Below are 19,812 nucleotides of genomic sequence, written 5' to 3'. Positions count from 1 at the left end.
ACAAAAGAAGTTTAGGAAAATTCATTGTATAGTACAGTCAGTATTGTTGTAAAAGTCCACATTCTCATGCAGAGGTTATGTTCAGAGATAGAGATTAGTGTTGTGGCCTACCAACTCGGTGAAAATGTTGATTTTCTTAAATTATGGTAGCTTGGCTGTATTAACATTGAAGTTTTTAAGAGACTGGCAATTACCTCATGCAAATTTAATCCACACATCCAAAATAAAGAGAATTTTAATTTAGGAGTGTGTAATCATATACAAAAGAGTTTTAAAATTCCCTAAACAATTGCAGTATGCTCATAAAACACCTGAATTCCTGCAGAATGTTTTTTTTTTCTTGCAGAACTAATGTACAAAAGGAAGGTAATCAAAATGGCTTCTAAACTGCATAAGAACACTGATTAAAAATACTCATGTGATTAAAACTGTTTTAATAGGTAACCACCATGAGAGGTTATCCAATTCCTACACTGAAAGGTTTAAGCCAAAAGGGTCAAAAACTGCAAAAAGCATCAGATTTTTTTAGATCCTCTAATGTAACTTGTGTTACTGGATCATATTCCATACCAACTCACAGATGCTTCAGAGGAGTTTAAAAGAAAAAAAACTTTAAGAGTTAACAGTAGTCCTGCTTGACTTTTGTTAGAGGTTAAAAATTCAAGAGTGAAAACCTTGGACAGCTGACTTCTTTGTGAGAGTAGTGTCAGAAATTTTCAACTCCACCAACCACACTTCAGTTTAATTGATCTATGAAAAACACATTTGGCAATTCCATTCTAACGGCAACATTAAGGAGGACTTTTTTGAATTCCTAAGACAATGGGAGAAACTTTCAATTATTGTACATTGAAATGGCAAAGGAACAACCTGCATTTTCTTTGAAAAGAAGAAAACAAGATGATAAAAATTCTGACAGTGCTTCCGTTAAGAGATGAAGGTTGCATATCTTATACCAATATACAAGTATCTTCTTTATTAATGGAAAAAACAGCCTTTCAAATCCTAATCAAATGTCATAATCTTCACACACATGCATGCACATTCACATGCGCTTACACTGCTTACAGGATATTCCTTTGGAAGTTGCTCCAAAATGGTTTGGGGGGACAGAAGAAAGAAGTTTTGATCTGCAATTGTTCTTCCTGCGTAACATGAAAGACCCACTGTTCCACTCTAATTCTGAAACAAGCCTCCTTGAAAAATCAAGTAAGGACATAAAAAGGTAAACATCTTTTTTGTATTATTCTAAAAACCTCTTTTGCGATGCAAATTTTTAAATTGGTCATACTAAAAAATGAGAGCAGACCACAGGCAGAATCTAGATCTAATTGAGTGATCTTCAAGGCAGAAGATTTGGTCCATATTTAAAAAGACCAAATTGAGCTTAGAGAATCTATGTTCTTCTTACAGAGAAGAACAGGCTCCTCTGAAGATCAATTCAGAATGGAAATCTAAGACAGTTACCCTGATTTGTCTTTCTGAAATCACAGCCTAGAGAATTCTCTCTCACATACTTAACAAGTGAACCTATGGAAGGCTACTATGCAAGACTAAAGTTAGTCAAATCTTCTTTAGCTGGACCTAATGAAGACTGAAATTTAAGTAATTTTCTCCTTAAAAAAAGGAACAACATGCTAGTAACCATAGAATCATAGAATAGTTTGGGTTGGAAGGGACCTTTAAAGGTCATCTAGTCCAACCCCCCTGCAATGAGCAGGGACATCTTCAACTAGATCAGGTTGCTCAGAGCCCCGTCCAACCTGACCTTGAATGTTTCCAGGGATGGGACATCTACCACCTCTCTGGGCAACCTGTTCCAGTGTTTCACCACCCTCATTGTAAAGAACTTCTTCCTTATATCTAGTCTAAATCTACCCTCTTTTAGTCTAAAACCATTACCCCTTGTTCTATCGCAACAGGCCCTGCTAAAAAGTTTGTCCCCATCTTTCTTATAAGCCCCCTTTAAATATTGAAAGGCCGCAATAACGTCTCCCAAGAGCCTTCTCTTCTCCAGGCTGAACAACCCAAATCTCTCAGCCTTTCCTCACAGGAAAGATGTTCCATCCCTCTGATCATTTTTGTGGACTCGCTCCAACAGGTCCATGTCTTTCCTGTGCTGAGGGCTCCAGAGCTGGATGCAGTACTCCAGGTGGGGTCTCACCAGAGCGGAGTAGAGGGGCAGAATCACCTCCCTCAACCTGCTGGCCACACTTGCTTTTGATGCAGCCCAGGATACAGTTGGCCTTTCCGGGCTGTGAGTGCACATTGTTGGCTCCTGTCCAGCTTTTCATCCACCAGTACCCCCAAGTCCTTCTCTGCAGGGCTGCTCTCAATCCCTTCATCCCTCAGCCTGTATTGATACCAGGGGTTGCCCTGACCTAGGTGCAGGACCCTGCACTTGGCCTTGTTGAACCTCGAGGTTCACATGGGACCACTTCTCAAGCTTGTCCAAGTCCCTCTGGATGGCATCCCGTCCCTCAGGCGTGTCAACCACACCACTCACCTTGGTGTCGTCTGCAAACTTGCTGAGGATGCCCTCGATCCCACTGTCATTGGTGAAGATATTAAACAGTACTGGTCCCAATACGGACCCCTGAGGGACACCACTTGCCACTGATCTCCATCTGGACATTGAGCTGTTGACCACTACCCTCTGGATGTGACCATCCAACCAATTCCTCATCCACCAAACAGTCCACCCATCAAATCCTTCTCTCTCCAATTCAGAGAGAAGGATGTTGTGGAGGACCGTATCAAAGGCCTTACAGAAGTCCAGATAGATGACATCCATCTTCCCTTGTCCACTGATGTAGTCACTCCATCATAGAAGGCCACTAGGTTGGCCAGGCAGGACTTGACCTTGGTAAAGCCATGCTGGCTGTCTCAAATCACCTTCCTGTCCTCCATGTGCCTTAGCATAGCTTCTAGGAGGATCTGTTCCATGATATTCCCAGGCACAGAGGTGAGGCTGACAGGTCGGTAGTTCCCAGGGTCCTCCATTCTACCCCTTTTAAAAATGGGTGCAATGTTTCCCTTTTTCCAGTCACCAGGGACTTCACGTGACTGCCATTACTTTTCATATATCATGGAGAGAGGTTTGGCAACTACATCAGCCAATCCCCTCGGGACTCTGGGAGGCATCTTGTCAGGTCCCATAGACTTATGTATGTTCAGGTTCCTCAGGTGGCCACAAACCTGATCTTCTCTTATAGTGGGAGGGACTTTGCTCCTCTAGTCCCCATCTTGTGGTCCATCTGCTCGAGAGGTGTGGGAAGAGAGATTGCTAGTGAACACTCAGGCAAAAAAGTAAAAATGTAGTATTTCATTGTCTTTGAATCCAGAAGATCCTTTTCACCAAAAACTAAAGTCCCTATTATCTTTACTTCTATTTACAGGCAGAGTGGTGACAACTGAGATACCCTCCTTGTTGAGATTCTGGTAGCTGTAAAGTATACCTTGATATAAGCTACATTTACAATGCCTGATCAGGCTATTTTGATAAACTGCCAAAGTTCAGCATTTTGTTATCCTGAATAAAAAACCCACAACCACACTCAACAGTCATACCTACTGAAAATATCCATCTTTTTGGTTCTTCATCCCATGGAGAAACTTCTGCAGTTACTTTCAACTTTTTCCAGCAATTGCTAAAGGCTGCAGCACACAAACGTCACAAACAATGACACTGCCTCAAAGGATCACAGTATTTTTCGTCAGCATGTTTTGACAGAGCTACCTCAGATGATGCAGAGCTCACAAAGCATTAATGGATTCCAGAACACTGTGTTGATCATAACCACTCTGCTTTCATCAACCATTTCACTTGTAAAACTGAAGAAAAATCCTGTGTTTTCCAGTAAGATCTCATGCAATTTCAAGAGCTGCTATGTTTTTTGTATCTTTGAAGTCATCGATAGTTGCTGAGACTAAAAGAATAACTGCCTGAAGATGAAAATTACCTTAAAAAAGAAATATGCCTCCCACATGTATTTTTTTGTTTGTTTTTTTTAAGAGAGAACAATTTGAAGGTAAATTAATAGGCCCTAAAGAATATTGGTAATCTAAGTCCAGATTCCTGAAGGAGATATGCCATGGAAACTCTGAATGACTCCATGGAGCAAGTCATTTTAGCTGAGTTTACTATCCTTACCCATATCCACCTACATATATAAAGCTTGAGGAGAATGATTAGAATTTGGGGACCGAATATCTCTCATTATGAAGGGAAGAATGTTAGCATATAATTATATGATCTCTGCAACACCCTTAATTTCTCTTACTTAGGGTTTAAAGTCTCCTAAGAGAGGAGAGGATTAAGGATATTGAATCTGCCCAGACAGGAAAGAGGTCAGCTGCTGATACAACACTAGCTGGGAACACATAAACAAGGAGTTGCTGGGGTTGAAAACAACAGAAATGCCTTCTGCCATACCTGAAGGACAAGAAGGGGGAGACAATTGAAAAAGGCATGGATGAAATAGTCAAGCTGAGATACTGGTTCAAAAAAAATACATCCCATTTATGTGAACAATTTGAACATGCTATATACATTCACACAGATGAATGATTTTCTACGTAAATCTAAACTGTTTCTCAGAGGAGTTATTTGCCTGTTTCTCTTCCTGCCAAAGCTTAGATGCCAATACACAGAAAGCTCTTATCCAGATGTACTAAAGATGCTTCAGGGAGGCCGTAAGTATTGCAATGAGTAGTCCAAAAGAGGCCAAGACATAACCTGACCAAGGGCTCTACCCATGGTTCTCTACCTGATCTAAGTGACCCAAAGGCATATGCAAATCCACTCAACAACAAGAAGCTATATCCCTAGCATCCACAAATCTGTGTGTCCTGGTTCCGGCTGGGATAAAGTTAATTTTCTTCCTTTATAGAAAGAATGACTGGAAGAATGCCTTTGTCTTAGCTTACTGTGCTTAGAACAACAGAATGTAGAAGCTGGTTGTCTACAATATGATTTGCTTTTAGATGACCAAGAAAAATCCCACTTTCAGTCCTGCCATACTAAAAGACTTACAAGCCTGAGGAAGGTTTGTATCTCCTTTTAGCAGTTCAATAAAACCGTTCAAAACTGGATCTTGATGTTTGACCACAGAAATGACTTAAAAGCTACAGTCAGAGGTGATACTTTAGCAGAGAAAATGCCAATCTAGGGCCGAAGACAGACATTCCCAAAAGTAATGCGATACCATTGCATTTAGCACAAAAACATTGACCAAGTCAATGTGATAGTAATCAACACCAGAAGAGTGAATTAGAGATATTGACAATATACAGTTTGCTCAAGAATTTTCTGATGGAGTTCAAGCAGGTTCTATAGATTCAGCATCTGGTAACCCTGACACCCGACACCTGACACCAAAATATTTTAAAAATCAATACATGCTACACTATACAGTCATTGAATCCAATGTTGTCTTTGCTGATTATGTTCTGGTTCAACTGCTGTTCATGTCAGTCTCCCTTAGAAAGGGCCCACTACAGGAAGCATAAGTATGCATCTTTGTTCTGTAATCCTTGGAGTTTGCTCCATCTATAACTAAAGAGAAAGTTTTGATTTCTTGGAATTTGGATTGAAGCCTCTCAGTCCTCAGAAATTCGGGAGAGCTTCACATGCTGCAAAAGATACATAGCAGCATAGCTGTCTCTCATAAAATAGTTTCAATGAACATGATGTTGTCTCAAACCACACAGCTAGCAGATATTGTGCTGCTTCTGAAATATCTCCAAGCAGATATGCAACATTTGAACAGCTTTGCATCCACCTTAAATTACCAGTACTTACACTGAGTTTATAGTATTACTATCCTTTTGTAGGGTGTTTTTATTTATTTATTTAGTGTTTCATTATGCTATTCTGTTTCTATTTTCATACTTTACTTTTTTGTGTGGTTTGTGAAAGCACTTGCAGAAGTCCCTGTGAGGCTTAACAACAATTCCACAGATACTTTCTTGATGACTTTTACTCCCAGTTCCATCTCAGCTGCAAACAGTTATCCAGAAGCAAGCATAATTTTTTTGCTTTGGGTTAACAAATCTTAATGACTCTCTAACTCCTCATTCTAGCTTCTGGTACCTCCAACAAAGTTAGAGAAAACAACCTACACAGGTTTTGAGGCTGTGTATGGATAACTACAAGGCACAAAATGAAAGACTTTTCTTTTTCTTTGTAAGCCACCTACTTTAAATGTATGTTCTGTTTTTTGTAAAAATATGTTTTTTCAACAAATAATTCCTTTCAGATGCAGGAAGACAGACTAACAATTTTCAACAAAATTTTCATATAGTTTAAGAGATCAGTCTAGAAAATATGCTGCATTCAAATAAAATTGATTTTACAAAGACTAAATTATTTGTGCTTTACAATATATTACATCAAAAAAACCCCTCACTGAACTACTAGATCAAAGTCATGCAAGAAAAGTAAACACACAATTTTGCTAGAAAAATCTAGGGTTTTTTTAATTGCTACGCTTCAATTTATTTTTCTTATACTAGCAGAAGCTCATATAAAATACATTCAGTTGTTTCTGAATAGGTACGAATCTCTATTTGTTTACTTGTTTCACAAAGCTCTGAGTACATGCATTTGTGGACGTGTACAATATAATGTATAAGTGCATATATGCATTATACACAAATATGTATGCATTCTGTCTACACACACATTCTTCCAAACGGAAGGTGAAAGCTCTGACTAATTTACAATCACCTAAGACTATAGACTCAAGCTTGTTTCCAACAAGCAATAAGAACTTAAAGCTCAGAATTTAGAAATATTCAATAATTATTGACTTTAACCACATTATACAAATGACAAATTTCTTATTAACTATTTTAATATTAAATCAGTTCCTGTATAGATGACTTCCTTAAGGCTCTGAAACCGCCCTATAACTTTTATATTGCTCTATAATTTATCATAAAATTCAGGTCTCTTATGTAAAACACAAATGCTGGGTTACTTTGATCCCATATAGAAGATACTTCATCTGTCTTCACTGTCAGTTGTATTAATTGCTTACCTAAAGAATTTAAAGGGAAACCTTTGGCATCTGTAAACAAAAAGTTAGACTATGTACTGACCATCTGACCATACTCAGAATTCTTACAGAACTGGAAGCAGCAATTTCTGAAAACACCTAGCTTTTTTATTGCTACACAAGTTTATATGGTATTACAAGTGAATTATTACATCTGATTTCTGATGATTTATGTCATATGAGTGATCACTCGTCTTCTTTTGGCTGGTTTGTTGTTTTGACTGATCTATACCAATGCTCCTGCATGAGCGCACTCTTCACTAGAAAACACATATGAAAACGAAGAAAAACCTGAATGAGTGGGTTGTTTGACGTTTAGTATGGCTTAATTCTGAAAATTTTTACTGAAATTGGCCATTAATATAATTTTCCAACCTGTCTTAAAGTCATTCACTGATCTCTGGGAAATGCCTGTTTTCTCTCAGGCTCTCTTTTCCATTTTCTCAGCATCTCAGTAAAGCACCCTTTAGAGATCTGAAACAAAGACTTATATTTGAGCCCTCTTTCTGTGTCAAATTTCACTGAAAACAGCCAACACAGAGGGATGATGGCCGTAAAGAGAGAAAAACAGGACATGAGGCATAAACCTTGTTTTCTCAGGAAAATCTCATTGAAATAGTTTTCATAATCAACACAAAATTATTGAAGACTTATATAGATAATGTACTCCTCAATGAAACTTTAATGAACAGTTGCTTACTAGTGGCCTTCTGTTTGCTTGCTTTGTTAAACTCAGTAGGTCATACTCACTTGTTCCACTGATGATATCCGGTCTGGCTTTCATGACTTTGCAGAACTGTTTTCTACAAATTTCTGTCCACCCAGTTTGCTTCTCTGGACTTTTTAAGAGTGACAAGAGCTTGTCAAGATCTTTATCTAGAAGAAATGAAAAATGAATGTTATTCTGTAATGACATCTTGCCTTTTTTTTTTGCCCTTCCTCCCCCCCCCTTTCTTTTAGAATTATTACATAAGTAAATAAGAAGCTATTAGTTACCGAGTACCATAGAAAAAAGTAGATGCATTCAGAAACTCGAAAGTATTTCAATGAAGAACAGGAAAGCCAGACGCAGCCAAGAGCCCTGTCATTGCCTGGTATTTTTGGCAGACCTAATACTTTAGGAAGAAAAGGCTAAATAAATATCCTTTATCCTATGACAAGTAAACTGGAGAAGCAGTTCTAAAGCTGATGACATCCTGCTTTGTACAGAACAGAAATATTCATTCCACTTACTGCTGGGGTTTTTAACATTTAAGACATTACTGAGGCACATTTTATAACTCCCCTAAAGTTATTACTCCCCTGTCCTAAAATGATAAGAATTGGAACAACATTTTAAAGAAAGTAGTTTGGTATTTTCATGTAATTTCACCACTCTGAGAATCTAAAATAGAAAAGACAGGCAAAGATCCTCCACCAAATATCATTGGTTTAATAATAAAACCATGATGTGGCAGCACTATTTTGTAGAACATGAAATGAAGCATGGTAAGACAGCAACATAACAGTGTTCCATAGAAAAATTCTGCTTCTTTCTGTAAACAGGTTTCCTTCAGATGCTTCTACTATGGACAGATATTATGGCATATATGTGTATACCTTCAGGGTGCTAGGCATACCTATCGAGTAAATTTTGCGAAAATTTATTGGGCTGCCCATGCTATGAGAATTCTTATAAGAGCTTTGCTGATAATCTCCAGCGTTTCCCAACTTTAGCACAAGGACTTAAAACTGGGACAAAAGGTTGCACTAGAAGTATACTTCTGCTGTCACTGAAAAGTCACCTTGCAAGTTCTGGGTTAATATTTAGAGAAACTTAGAATTTTAAATTGAGTTTTCTGAAGAATCTAGGTGCACCCAACATGCTTCAGCCCAGGGTCACAGGCTCTTTGTTGGTGCTGTCAGAGGCTGCAACAATATAATTCAGGCATTTTCTAACTTCTGAATGCTTGACTTTTTACCTGAACACTATTAAAACACAGTCTTTTGGTGCAATTGTTATATATGAGGCAAAAATGTATCAGATAACGTTTTTCATTATATGTTCAGCTTGCTTATAAAACAAATTCGCAGAACAGTTTACAAAAAGATCTTTATGAAAGATTCCTTTTAAATGCAAAGAAAGAATTTCAAAGATTGCTCCTTACTGTTACTTTTACCTTGTTATTAAAGACACATTCTCTCTTTACAACAGGGAGACATGCCCTCAAAATTAAAATTGCCATTGATGCAATGACAAAGGGACAGTAAGTATGTTCTCTTCTCTCTTGGCTAAAGTGACTTTTTTTTTTTTCCTCTATTTTCTACTAAGTTAGAGGAAATTACACATACTTTACCAATTTTCTAGAATAAAATATCACAGGCTGAGGCAGTAAATTTCACAACCAGCCAAGTCTCATAGAGCTTTGAAAACAGAAGAACCATAGCAACAAATGTAGAACCAGCATGTGTAATCATATATTAAAATGTTAAGTTAGCTTTCAACCATATGATGTCTGTACTTAAAGCCTTAAGAATTTTTTCTTTAAATCAAACATCTGCTGCAACCAAAATGTCTATCTTGGAATTGACACTGAACAATGAATACTAGCAAGCTACCATTACACATGATGACACAGCACACTGAATAATATATGCAAGGTAGCAATTAAAAGAAAGCATACATATGCTTTGGCAAATGAAAAAGGAAATAATTTCTTCCCATATGCAAGATTTGTTAAAAAATGCTAACATATTGGGAAGGGCTGACTGTTCAAATTCTGTTTTTCTGAAGGTAGAACAAATTTCAAGTTCAAATGCCAAGTCATTTTATAAAGTAATTTTATTAAGATAAAACTGATCAAACTCAGTTTTCTAACAGAAAATCCTACAAAATAGAAACAATCAATTAGACTGCCTCTCCTCAGGCAACTTGGTTCCCAGAGTACTTGATGCTGCTATGAAATATCTTCTGGTCAACTTCAGGGGAAAAATAAAGGTGGTATCTGTAATAAGTAAGGTAAGTGCACATCCACTCCCTCCAGCTGTGCTCAATCCCTTTGCTATGGGACAATGCAGTTCCCATAATTATGAAAGGATCGCAGCCTATACTACTACTAACTATTCACTAAGGTGATGAAGGTTCTTCATATTTTGCAAACTCTCCCTGTTCTGTTTCTACATTTTGGAAAAAAAACACTATAGAAATGAATTCTGTCATGAAAAGAGACTTCTGATTAAAGATTCAACAACTATTTGAGTCCATCTACAGCTATTTAGAATATCTGCTGTTACTTTTACTTCTTTAGAATATTTCAGTGTTCAGTTTTCCAATGAAACTTAATTGTTTCCACAAACAAAATACTATTTTCAAATTATCTTATTCTTTTAAGATGATTAGAGTATTTTCAACAGAATTACGATATTGCATATAATTTATTTTAAGCTGGTCTAAAGACCTTAATGATTTATAATCAGCAAATTGTATCCCTGTCACCAGAATTTATTATATGATACACAGTATTTTAAAAAAAGCTGATTATAGTAACTTAATTATTATAATTAATAATTACTCCAAGTTAATTAACATGAAATTCCTTTGTCATCCTCAAATAACTAAATCCTCAGTATCTTTCCAAATAACATGCACTGATACTTAGAAGAACTTACGTGAGCATGAAAAATCTAATGTGAAGAAAGATTTACTCTTATAGTATTATCAGTCGGATTTCTAGTTCTTTCTCTGCCCTTTTCTGCTATTTCTATAACAGGTGAAGGTTGAGAAAGTCTTAGAACTGCAAAGCAACACTCCTCTATAAGTTAAATAGTTATTTTACTTCCTCAAGAATTGTAGTAATTCAGTTTGGCAGATGAGGATCAGAGACTACAAGCTGAGATTTAATCAGTCAACTTACCAAACAGACACCAGGGTGAAATTCTGATTCCTCTGAAGGAAATAAAACTACTAAAAAAAAAATCCCCCAATAATTTCAAGAAAGTAGGACTTCAAGACCATGGCCCATCCACCTCTGCTGCCTCCTCCTGGCTTCTTGATTCGACCCCTATTTTTCTTTGCACAGTTTGTCTCTCTAATATTCTTCCTTTCCTGCAGGTTTTACAAAATTAAATCTTTATTTTGTGATTGCTGAAATGCACACATGCTAGTATCTAGCAGTGTCAATGCATGCAAAATTGTACTGTTTAAACATGTAACCTTTTACAATGTTAATTTATGCTCCAACAACAGAATAAGGAAATAAAGATTACGGTATTACAGTCTTTTCTGAAATTTTGCTAAAGACCATGGACCACTGTATTTGCCTTAGGGTTCTTCTGGGAAGGTAGTCTTCAACAAAAAAGGAACCTAAGCAACTTCAAATATGTACCAAATATAACTAACACAGATATGTGCATGCAAGTCTGCAAAAAGTCTAGAGAAGAGATAAAATCCAAGAGTAAATACTCTCAGTAAAATATGAACTACCTACTTATCACAACTGCTAAGTCACCGCTTAATTACCATTTCTGTCATCGGAATGGAGACGGGCAAGCAACCTACTGAAAACAAGAACTTGTTTTTATATAACCAATGGATTTTTTTTTTTCCCCAGTCAAGGAGGATACAAGACTTAGGATCCTCAGAGAGCTCACAGGAATGTTCAAACTGATATGACAGAAAAACAAGCTTAAGATCCATGTAACCAAGCTACTATAGCATAACCATGTATTTAATATATCCATTACATACTGTAATCGGTATCATATTGTGGCAACTCACAGTATCTTATTTTCTTCCAGCTAAACCATTCACTTAACAGCTTGTCATTAAACATGGACTATCACGTCCTCCAGCAGGTCATCACAGTACAAAAAAAGAGAACCTTGGGGGGTTTTTTGAATGAAAATTGCTTCCAAAAAACTCATGATACCAAACAAATGCCAGCTCACTTTCACAAGTTAGGAGGCAACTATAACTTGCCCAACAGTATTACCACATGTTGTGGTTTAACCCCAGCTGGCAACTAAGCACCATGCAGCCGCTTCCCCCTCCACCCTCCCAGTGGGATGGGGCGGGGGGGGTGGAAGGTAAAACTCGTTGGTTGAGATAAGAACAGTTCAATAACTAAAGTAAAACAAAATACACTACTAAGAATAATAATTGTAATGAAAAGGAATATAACAAAAAAAGAGAAATAACACCCAAGAAAAGACAAGTGATTGTCTTTTGCAATTGCTCACCACCCGCTGACCGATGCCCGAGCAGCAATTCGTCCCTCCCAGCCAACTCCCCCTGTTTATATACTGGGCATGATGTTCTATGGTATGGAATACCCCTTTGGCTAGTTCAGGTCAGCTGCCCCGGCTCTGCTCCCTCCCAGCTTCTTGCACACCTGCTTGCTGGCAGAGCATGGGAAACTGAAAAATCCTTGGCTTAAGATAAGCACTACTTAGCAACAACTAAAACATCAGAGCGTTATCAACATCATTCTCACACTAAATCCAAAACACAGCACTGTACCAGCTACTAAGAAGAGAGTTAACTCTGTCCCAGCCGAAACCAGGACACCACGTAGCTGGAATTCCAACCACCACACAGTCCTGGGCTATGCATATTGCTTGTTACTGAGGGTAGGCTTTCACACTGTCGCTAGAGGTGTTCTAAACACAGGCCAATGCCAGAAGAGAGAAGTCCTGCTGCTTTTTCTTCTCTTTTCTGGTACGTCACTAAATGGGTTCACTAGTTATCCTAAATTAATGACTCGAATTTTTTTTTTTTTTTCTGGAAGAAATGCCAGAACTGCTGAAGGAGGTGAAGTGCAGAAGGTGAGGGAACAGACGAAGAAAAAAAGAAAAAAAACCCCAGCAATAGAAAGAAAAGAAAAAGTGAGGACGGAAATGAGTAAGACCTTCCTCTTCTGATGATAGTGAGCTTTTAAATATGCTCAACCATAACAAGAAATCATGCCCAACAGTGTGACTGAAGAGAAGCTTATGTCAATTTAATTAATCTGCTGCAGTCCTGTCTTCTTCCTCCTATGTGGTTATATTTTGCTGTCCTATCCCTTCCTTTGTGCTAGCACTGATTGCTTTGTGTAGCCTTGTCAAAAAAAATAACCACTTATACTAGTTTATGAAGCTATGGAACTGCACTATAAATAACCTACAGTTACCTGCATGTATGAAATCTGAACCACGACATCATAACTTTCTGCAAGCTTAAACTGATCTCATTCCCTAAAAGATGCTGCTTTTTATTCTTCAAATAATTCTTCAGCCAGCTTTTGTGTCTAAAGCGGGTAAGACCTAGGAAAATTCATATATGTTTTAGAAAATGTCAGAAATGCCACAAGCCCTTTCTCATCTCATTGTGTTTTGTGATAAAAATGTTTTTCTGTGACTAAGAAACTAAGATCTGTAAATCCATGTATCATACTCAAAATCTAAATTTAGAGATAATGAATAACCTGACTATATTATATTTGACTACTACATGAAAACAAATCCATATAAGGACATATATTTTAGGAAAGCCCATGTACATTTCTAATAAACCTGTCCACTTACTTCTCTTTCATCTTTCACTAATTGAGTGGACTTCTTAAAGGGTGGGAGACAACAGGCTCGTACATGAATATTGAGCCAAAAATAAAAAGGAGGACAAGTCAAAGAAGTGCAGGTGATGAAGACATTTATGTGAAATTATAAGGGATAACAGGAAAGCTAATATAGCTGGTTCTTTGACAGAGAAAGTTTAAAAAAAAATTTAAGAGACTGCTAGTTTCAGGCAGATATCAAAAAAACCATGGCTGAAAAGAAATCTGATTAAAAAAACTCACAAAACAGAAACATGGCAGCATGTTCCCATTCAAGTTAGAGTATAAAGCAAAGAACTCAGAGAACAGTGGCTGAGTTAAAACATTAAAAGACTTTAAGAACATTATGACAGAAGATTTTTGGTAGCAATTCTGGACTGTATGAGTCAGGAAGAGAGTAATACTAATGAATGATGGCGTGCCTATGTATATGGAAATGCTAAGCAGTGAATGCGTCATGGCAGCACAATTACGGACACTATTCTTCAGTCACACTCATCACCAACTGTCACAACTGCAGAGCTAAGAGAAGAAAAGGAAAACAGATCTTCTGTGCAAATAGAAGAGTGAATATTACAGTTTAATACAGTAAAAAGTTTAACTTTTAATAACCTACAGTGTAGTTAATATTACAAGTAAAAAAATCATTATTTTTAATAGTTGTATCCTGAATAACAAAGGACTATATCACTCTTTGAAAACCACTTAATAGTTCTTCCTCAAATTATCTTACTGAAATAATTGAACAATTAAGACAAAAGAAAAGCAACAGGGTATCTTGCTCCAGTGTAAACAGGTGGAAATGGCATAATTAATTTCCACATGTAAATAATGATCCGCATAAATCATTTGAAACTTCACTTTAAATTATCTTTGACAGAAGTGAACCATTAATATACTGCTATCCAACAGTCTTCCAACTCTAAATACTGGCTGAAATAATTAATGAATACTAATACGCAACCCAGCAAGTTTATTTTTCCATATATCTTTTCCTACAGACATATACGATACAGGCAAATGCCTAACATCTGCAAAACCAGGGCAGATATTTGTAAAGAGTGATGCACTACAGATTTTCCTCAAATACAAATATACTTTTTGGGTGAGTCTAACCATTCAAAGTGTCATCATGAAATGGAGGAATTACTCCACTACTCCAATGTAGTTACTAATTTTACCAGCATAAATGACGATAGCTTCATTTTCAATCCAGTGAGGCAAAATATCCAGTTGCCAGTGTTTGTGAGCACTACATCAGCACAGAATAACAGCAAGAGTGTTAAACAAAAGTTCTCTAAGATGCACCCCTCAGGCCTTGGTGCTGGGAAACACATGTTCCAGATACTCTGCAGAGTTGGCACTGCTCTGCTTTTTCTTACAGCTAATTAGTCCTCCTCCCTTTCCCCTCCAAATTGAACAACCAAAAAGGTACCAGTGCTGCATATTTACCACTATCCTTCAAAAGAATTGAGAGGGAAGAAAAAAAACCCAAACCACTATTTCCTGGGTTTTCTTCATAGAAAACTCCATGTGAATAAGTCCTTTTCAGTGACCACCCCCCTCATATGCTACTTTAAGTTTCATCCATGGTTTCCATTATACTAGATACAGTCACAGGCTACGTGACGTCTAGGGCTGTGGAAATGAAGCTTCCTGTTCCCTGACCTCAGTAGTATATAATCTTTTCAGCAAGCAACAGCCACACTACTTCCAAAATATTCAGTGAGTACTTTCAGCTTGCACTTAGAAAGGCAACTTCCATTAGTTGAGAGACACCCCTGGGAAACAAAGGCTCGGTTATTGCATCTGTCCTTCAACTCCATCTGAAGGAAGAGTCAGAAGAGAAACATGTTCAGAGACAGCAATATCGTATCTGACTGCACATCTGTAACCCTTCCGCCCCGCCCCAGCCATCTCCAATACTCATTCTACAGATATATCAAAAAAAAAAAAAAAAAAAAAATCAACACAGGTTATGTTTTTACAGCTGACATCACAATTACGTGATAGACACAGGACCAGTTTTCAAAGGAGAAGGAAAAAGTAAACTTCTCTTTAGGTGTCCATGTCACCTGGGTAATAAGAAAGGAGGTAAATAAGAGGTAAGGACAGACAGATAAAACCTACAGTTACAGCCTTTTCAGCTAAAGAAACTACATTCTTTACAGTACTAAGAATCTAGTAGTCTTAATTATTCACGCAATAGAAACACCCCAAAAAGAGGACAGGAATGATACCGCACAGGTTACATAATGAAACACTGCAGCATGAAATCTGAACACAGACAGCTTCAGGGAATCGCAGAAACATTGTGCTGGCCTTCGATCCTCGGTGACATATACAACAAAGCAGTCATGCATTCCCACTCATATGATGTACAAACGTTTGCACGGCTGCAGAACTCTTGCCATTCAGAAGAAGTCAGTGTGAACCCTGTCCATCTCCTTGCACTGAAGAAGAATTAAAGTTTAACAAGTATTTGTCTAAACTGTTTTTAAAACCTCCGAGCAAGTTGTGTAACACACAACACGAATTCTGAATATTCACAACATCAAAGAAGTTGTTCTTAAAACCTCCAATGATGATTTAATTTCTTCCAGATGTATCCTACTATAATTTTTTTATATTAATTTGTAACAAATCTTTATTTCCAAGTAAGCCAACTATTCCTTTCTCTGCACAGGGACATAGAAAACAATCAATCTGCCCTCCTTATAACTGCTTTTAACATACTAAGAGACTTGCATGACCTCTGTCTTTTCAGCATCAGCCAGTTCCAATTACTTCGATCTATACTCGCATATCACATTTCAAAGTCACAATCTATAGCTGTGCTCTAGAATCCCTCAAATGTATCTATTTTCCTTTGACTGCAGTGCCCATGCTAGAGATACTCCACCCAAGGACTCGCCACCTTCCACTGACAAAGATCATCTTCTGCCTTGTAGAAATGTAACTCACAGATCTTTCTCATATTTTTAACCTCTCTTGTGAAAGAGCACTCCTATCACTGCCATACTGTAGTGCTGAAGAACACAGTTCAGATATTCCCCATCTTCTACTCATGCTCTTGATTTCTTTTTTTCCAAGCACTGAAAATAGCAAGTTATGAATTTCATTCTTTTCATTTTTGATCTATTTATTCTGATACTTTATTTCAAAATAACTTACACATCCTGAAAGCTTCAACCTGGCAAATCAGATATTCACAGTTTGGTGGAAGAATCAATTTTTTTTTTTTTTTTTTTTTTAAATGAGAACTGAAATAGAACACTTTCAATGTTTTGTTTTCCTTTTTTTTGCAAACAGCGAACACAAAATATTTTGACTATGAAACTAAATGTTGTTTATTTTTCAGTTTACTTCAGTTACCTTTAATATAAAAAATGCCATTTCAAATTAAAATATTTCAATACTTCATCAAACACATTTCTAAACCTTTGAAGCTTCATTTCAGCAAATTTACTGTTATTCAAAAAGTTTTACCCAAGCTTTTCTAGCTGGTTGTCATCCACAAAAGTGACAACTACAATCTCTATTCCATTACCCCACTGGTTAACGATGAGCAACAAATTGCTCTGAACAAGAGAACAGAGAGGTTCTGTAGGATACAACAAAATACGCTTTTCCAATCCAAGAGCAATACTACCTGCCTCCTTGAAGACATACTTAAAACAACTGGGCACCCACTTTACGGTGATTTGACTGTTGTCTTATGAAAATTGCCTTGGGAAGCCTGGAACAGTATTACTAAAGTTAAGATACAGACAACCCCCTTCTTTTATAACTACCTGGCCTTTCCTCTTGTCAGAGAAGGGAATCACTTTTTTAAAATTTTTTTCTAGATATTTATAAACAGACTATTTTGTATTCTACCGTTAATGCAGAATTTCTATCGCTTTTGAAAATCCACATCTGCTAAGGAAATTCACAAATAATTTCTAATAAGTACATCTCAAGGACACAGTAAACATGAACACATACGAAGAATGATTTATTTACTATAAACCATTCATCAGATTCTTTTGCATTGTCTATGCAAATTAAAACCTTAAAATGGTTTCTCTGTATGAATTAAACTGCTTTGCCTAGATAGTTCTTCAAAAGATTCTTCAGTCTGCCTACGTTCCAAATTGATGTTCAATGTGGAAACCAACTATCCTAAACGCTGTCTATTTCACACACCACCAAGCTTTGTAAACACAGGGATCTGAATCATGAAAATAGTGTACAAAAAATTTATAGCTTAACCATACTGTCTTGCTTCAGTTACTAGAGAGATGATATAAATGTATCTCATGAGTCACCCACCTGAGACAAGCCAAAAGGTTAATCTTGAAGTTTGCATAAGAATTAGATTACTAAACAGAGCTTTGCAGATTGACAGTTGCACAAAGCCAGACAAGCAAAACCAAAGCAACTTATTTAGCTACAAATGCAGCCAACAATAAAAAATCCTTAAATACTTATGAGATTATAATCTGGGCGATGGGAGGGGGGTGGGAAGGAAGGGAAAAAAAAATTAAAAATTTGACAGAGATGCTTGTTTGACATCTACACTGCTTGCATGCTTTGTATGTACCTTGTCTGAATTCAGCTTTCCTAGGAATTTCTGCAAGATAGCACTTTGGCAAAGGGAACGATGAAAACATTGGCCAAGGATATGGATCATTGCCCTAGAAACAAGACCAGAAAGAAATTAACTTAGGAGAAGAATTAATAGCATTTGCTCGATTAACACACAGGTGAAGTTCCCAGAATTATTGCCTATGCACCAAAATTATGCTTGATACTACAATTTGCAGTGAGGTATTCCATAACTAAAAAAAAAAATTAAAGGATACAAAATCCGAAAAGCATTAGAGTCAGAATTTTTCCCGGTATATACTACTGACAGTTTTGATTTTACAGTTCTTTTTTTCCCAACCAAAAAGGAAATTGCAGTTTTTATAAAAATAAAAAAAAACCCACAAAACTGTATTTCCAATTTTACACATTGATCTAGCTGTCTTTGCTGTGCTGACAGTAATTTGCATTTCATCTTTATGAGACTGACAGCCAGTCAGAAGCAGAACATTTAAAGGAGCTGCTTAACAAACACTGTATTGTTAGAACATCGATGAAAGCTCCAGGTATTAGATACTGCAGATGAAAACCCAAGCATGGAAAAAATATCAAACAAAAGGAAGATATAACAAATGGAAAGCTAATAAAGAAAACACAGAAATACAAAAGTAAAAAAAAGACAAATTGCATTCACTTTTATAGTAGGAAAAGTAACATTAAAATGGAGCAAAATAAACATTTCATCTGCATGCAGTAAGTCCTAGGCACACGCCAATCCCCAGATAGTGGGAACAATGTATTTTTTCAGTGTATCACTAGCCCTTTATAAAGCTAAAGGTGGACTGGTATTTCTTAATGTCAAATAATTATCCACATGCTAATTTATCAGCAACAATGTTCAATTAATAAAGGCAGGAGTTATGGAAAGAGAAACTGTTAAACTTTAGACTCTAACCTTATCTAGTACTCTCAAAGGCAAAATCCTTTCCTGTGGTCCTCCAATCAGATTTATTCTTACAAGAACATGGTTTCTCTCCACTGATAGACCATCAATTATAAAATCTCTGGGAAAAAAAACAAACAAAACCCAAAAACCCTCCAAAAGTCAGAACCACTTTGATTTACTGACTATTTAATTCAGAAAACTTTAATGAGCAAGAATACCTTGAGACACATACCAGAGTTAAAACACAGCCTGGAAAACACATAGGCATAAAGAAATAAACAGAAACATGAACTATTTTGAGATATCTGCAAGCATTATCCTGATTTCGTACTTCCCTACCTACTGCTGATTGGCAACATCTGAGCAATTACTGGACACAAAAGAGTAGAAAACTTTGCAAGCTTTGTTATGCTGACATGCTCAGTAATTAAGGCAGAGACAGTTAATGGACCATCAAAATTTGCTCCTTATTTGGCCTACCAGCAAATTTCTGCTGTCACAAATAAGAGTTATGAATAACTTCACACACAGTCAACTTGCTGCCTGAAGTCACTGTGTAGCCCAAGGTACAAAATTTTTTAACAGGAACAAAAATCAGTTTTTAAGGAAATCATAAGTTTCATCCTCAAATGGTAAATAATAATCATCTATATCTGCTGAGACT

General features: G+C 36.8%; 1 protein-coding gene across 1 annotated transcript in view; it reads right to left on the bottom strand.

Annotated features, from left to right (window-relative positions):
• TBC1D32 (TBC1 domain family member 32) overlaps positions 1-19,812 on the bottom strand; it is a 90,971-nt gene that overhangs the window by 22,657 nt on the left and 48,502 nt on the right. The window contains exons 24-26 of the mRNA XM_050893532.1: positions 19,158-19,266; positions 18,219-18,312; positions 7,812-7,937 (exon numbers count right to left, since the gene is read on the bottom strand). Of these exons, the coding sequence (XP_050749489.1) occupies positions 7,812-7,937; positions 18,219-18,312; positions 19,158-19,266 (329 nt within the window). The remainder of the gene's footprint in view (positions 1-7,811; positions 7,938-18,218; positions 18,313-19,157; positions 19,267-19,812) is intronic.

The sequence above is a fragment of the Gymnogyps californianus genome, chromosome 3, assembly GCF_018139145.2.
Source record: "Gymnogyps californianus isolate 813 chromosome 3, ASM1813914v2, whole genome shotgun sequence".
NCBI lineage: Eukaryota > Metazoa > Chordata > Aves > Accipitriformes > Cathartidae > Gymnogyps > Gymnogyps californianus.
Note: the sequence above shows the minus strand (reverse complement) of the source record. Positions and strands in the feature narration are given on the sequence as shown.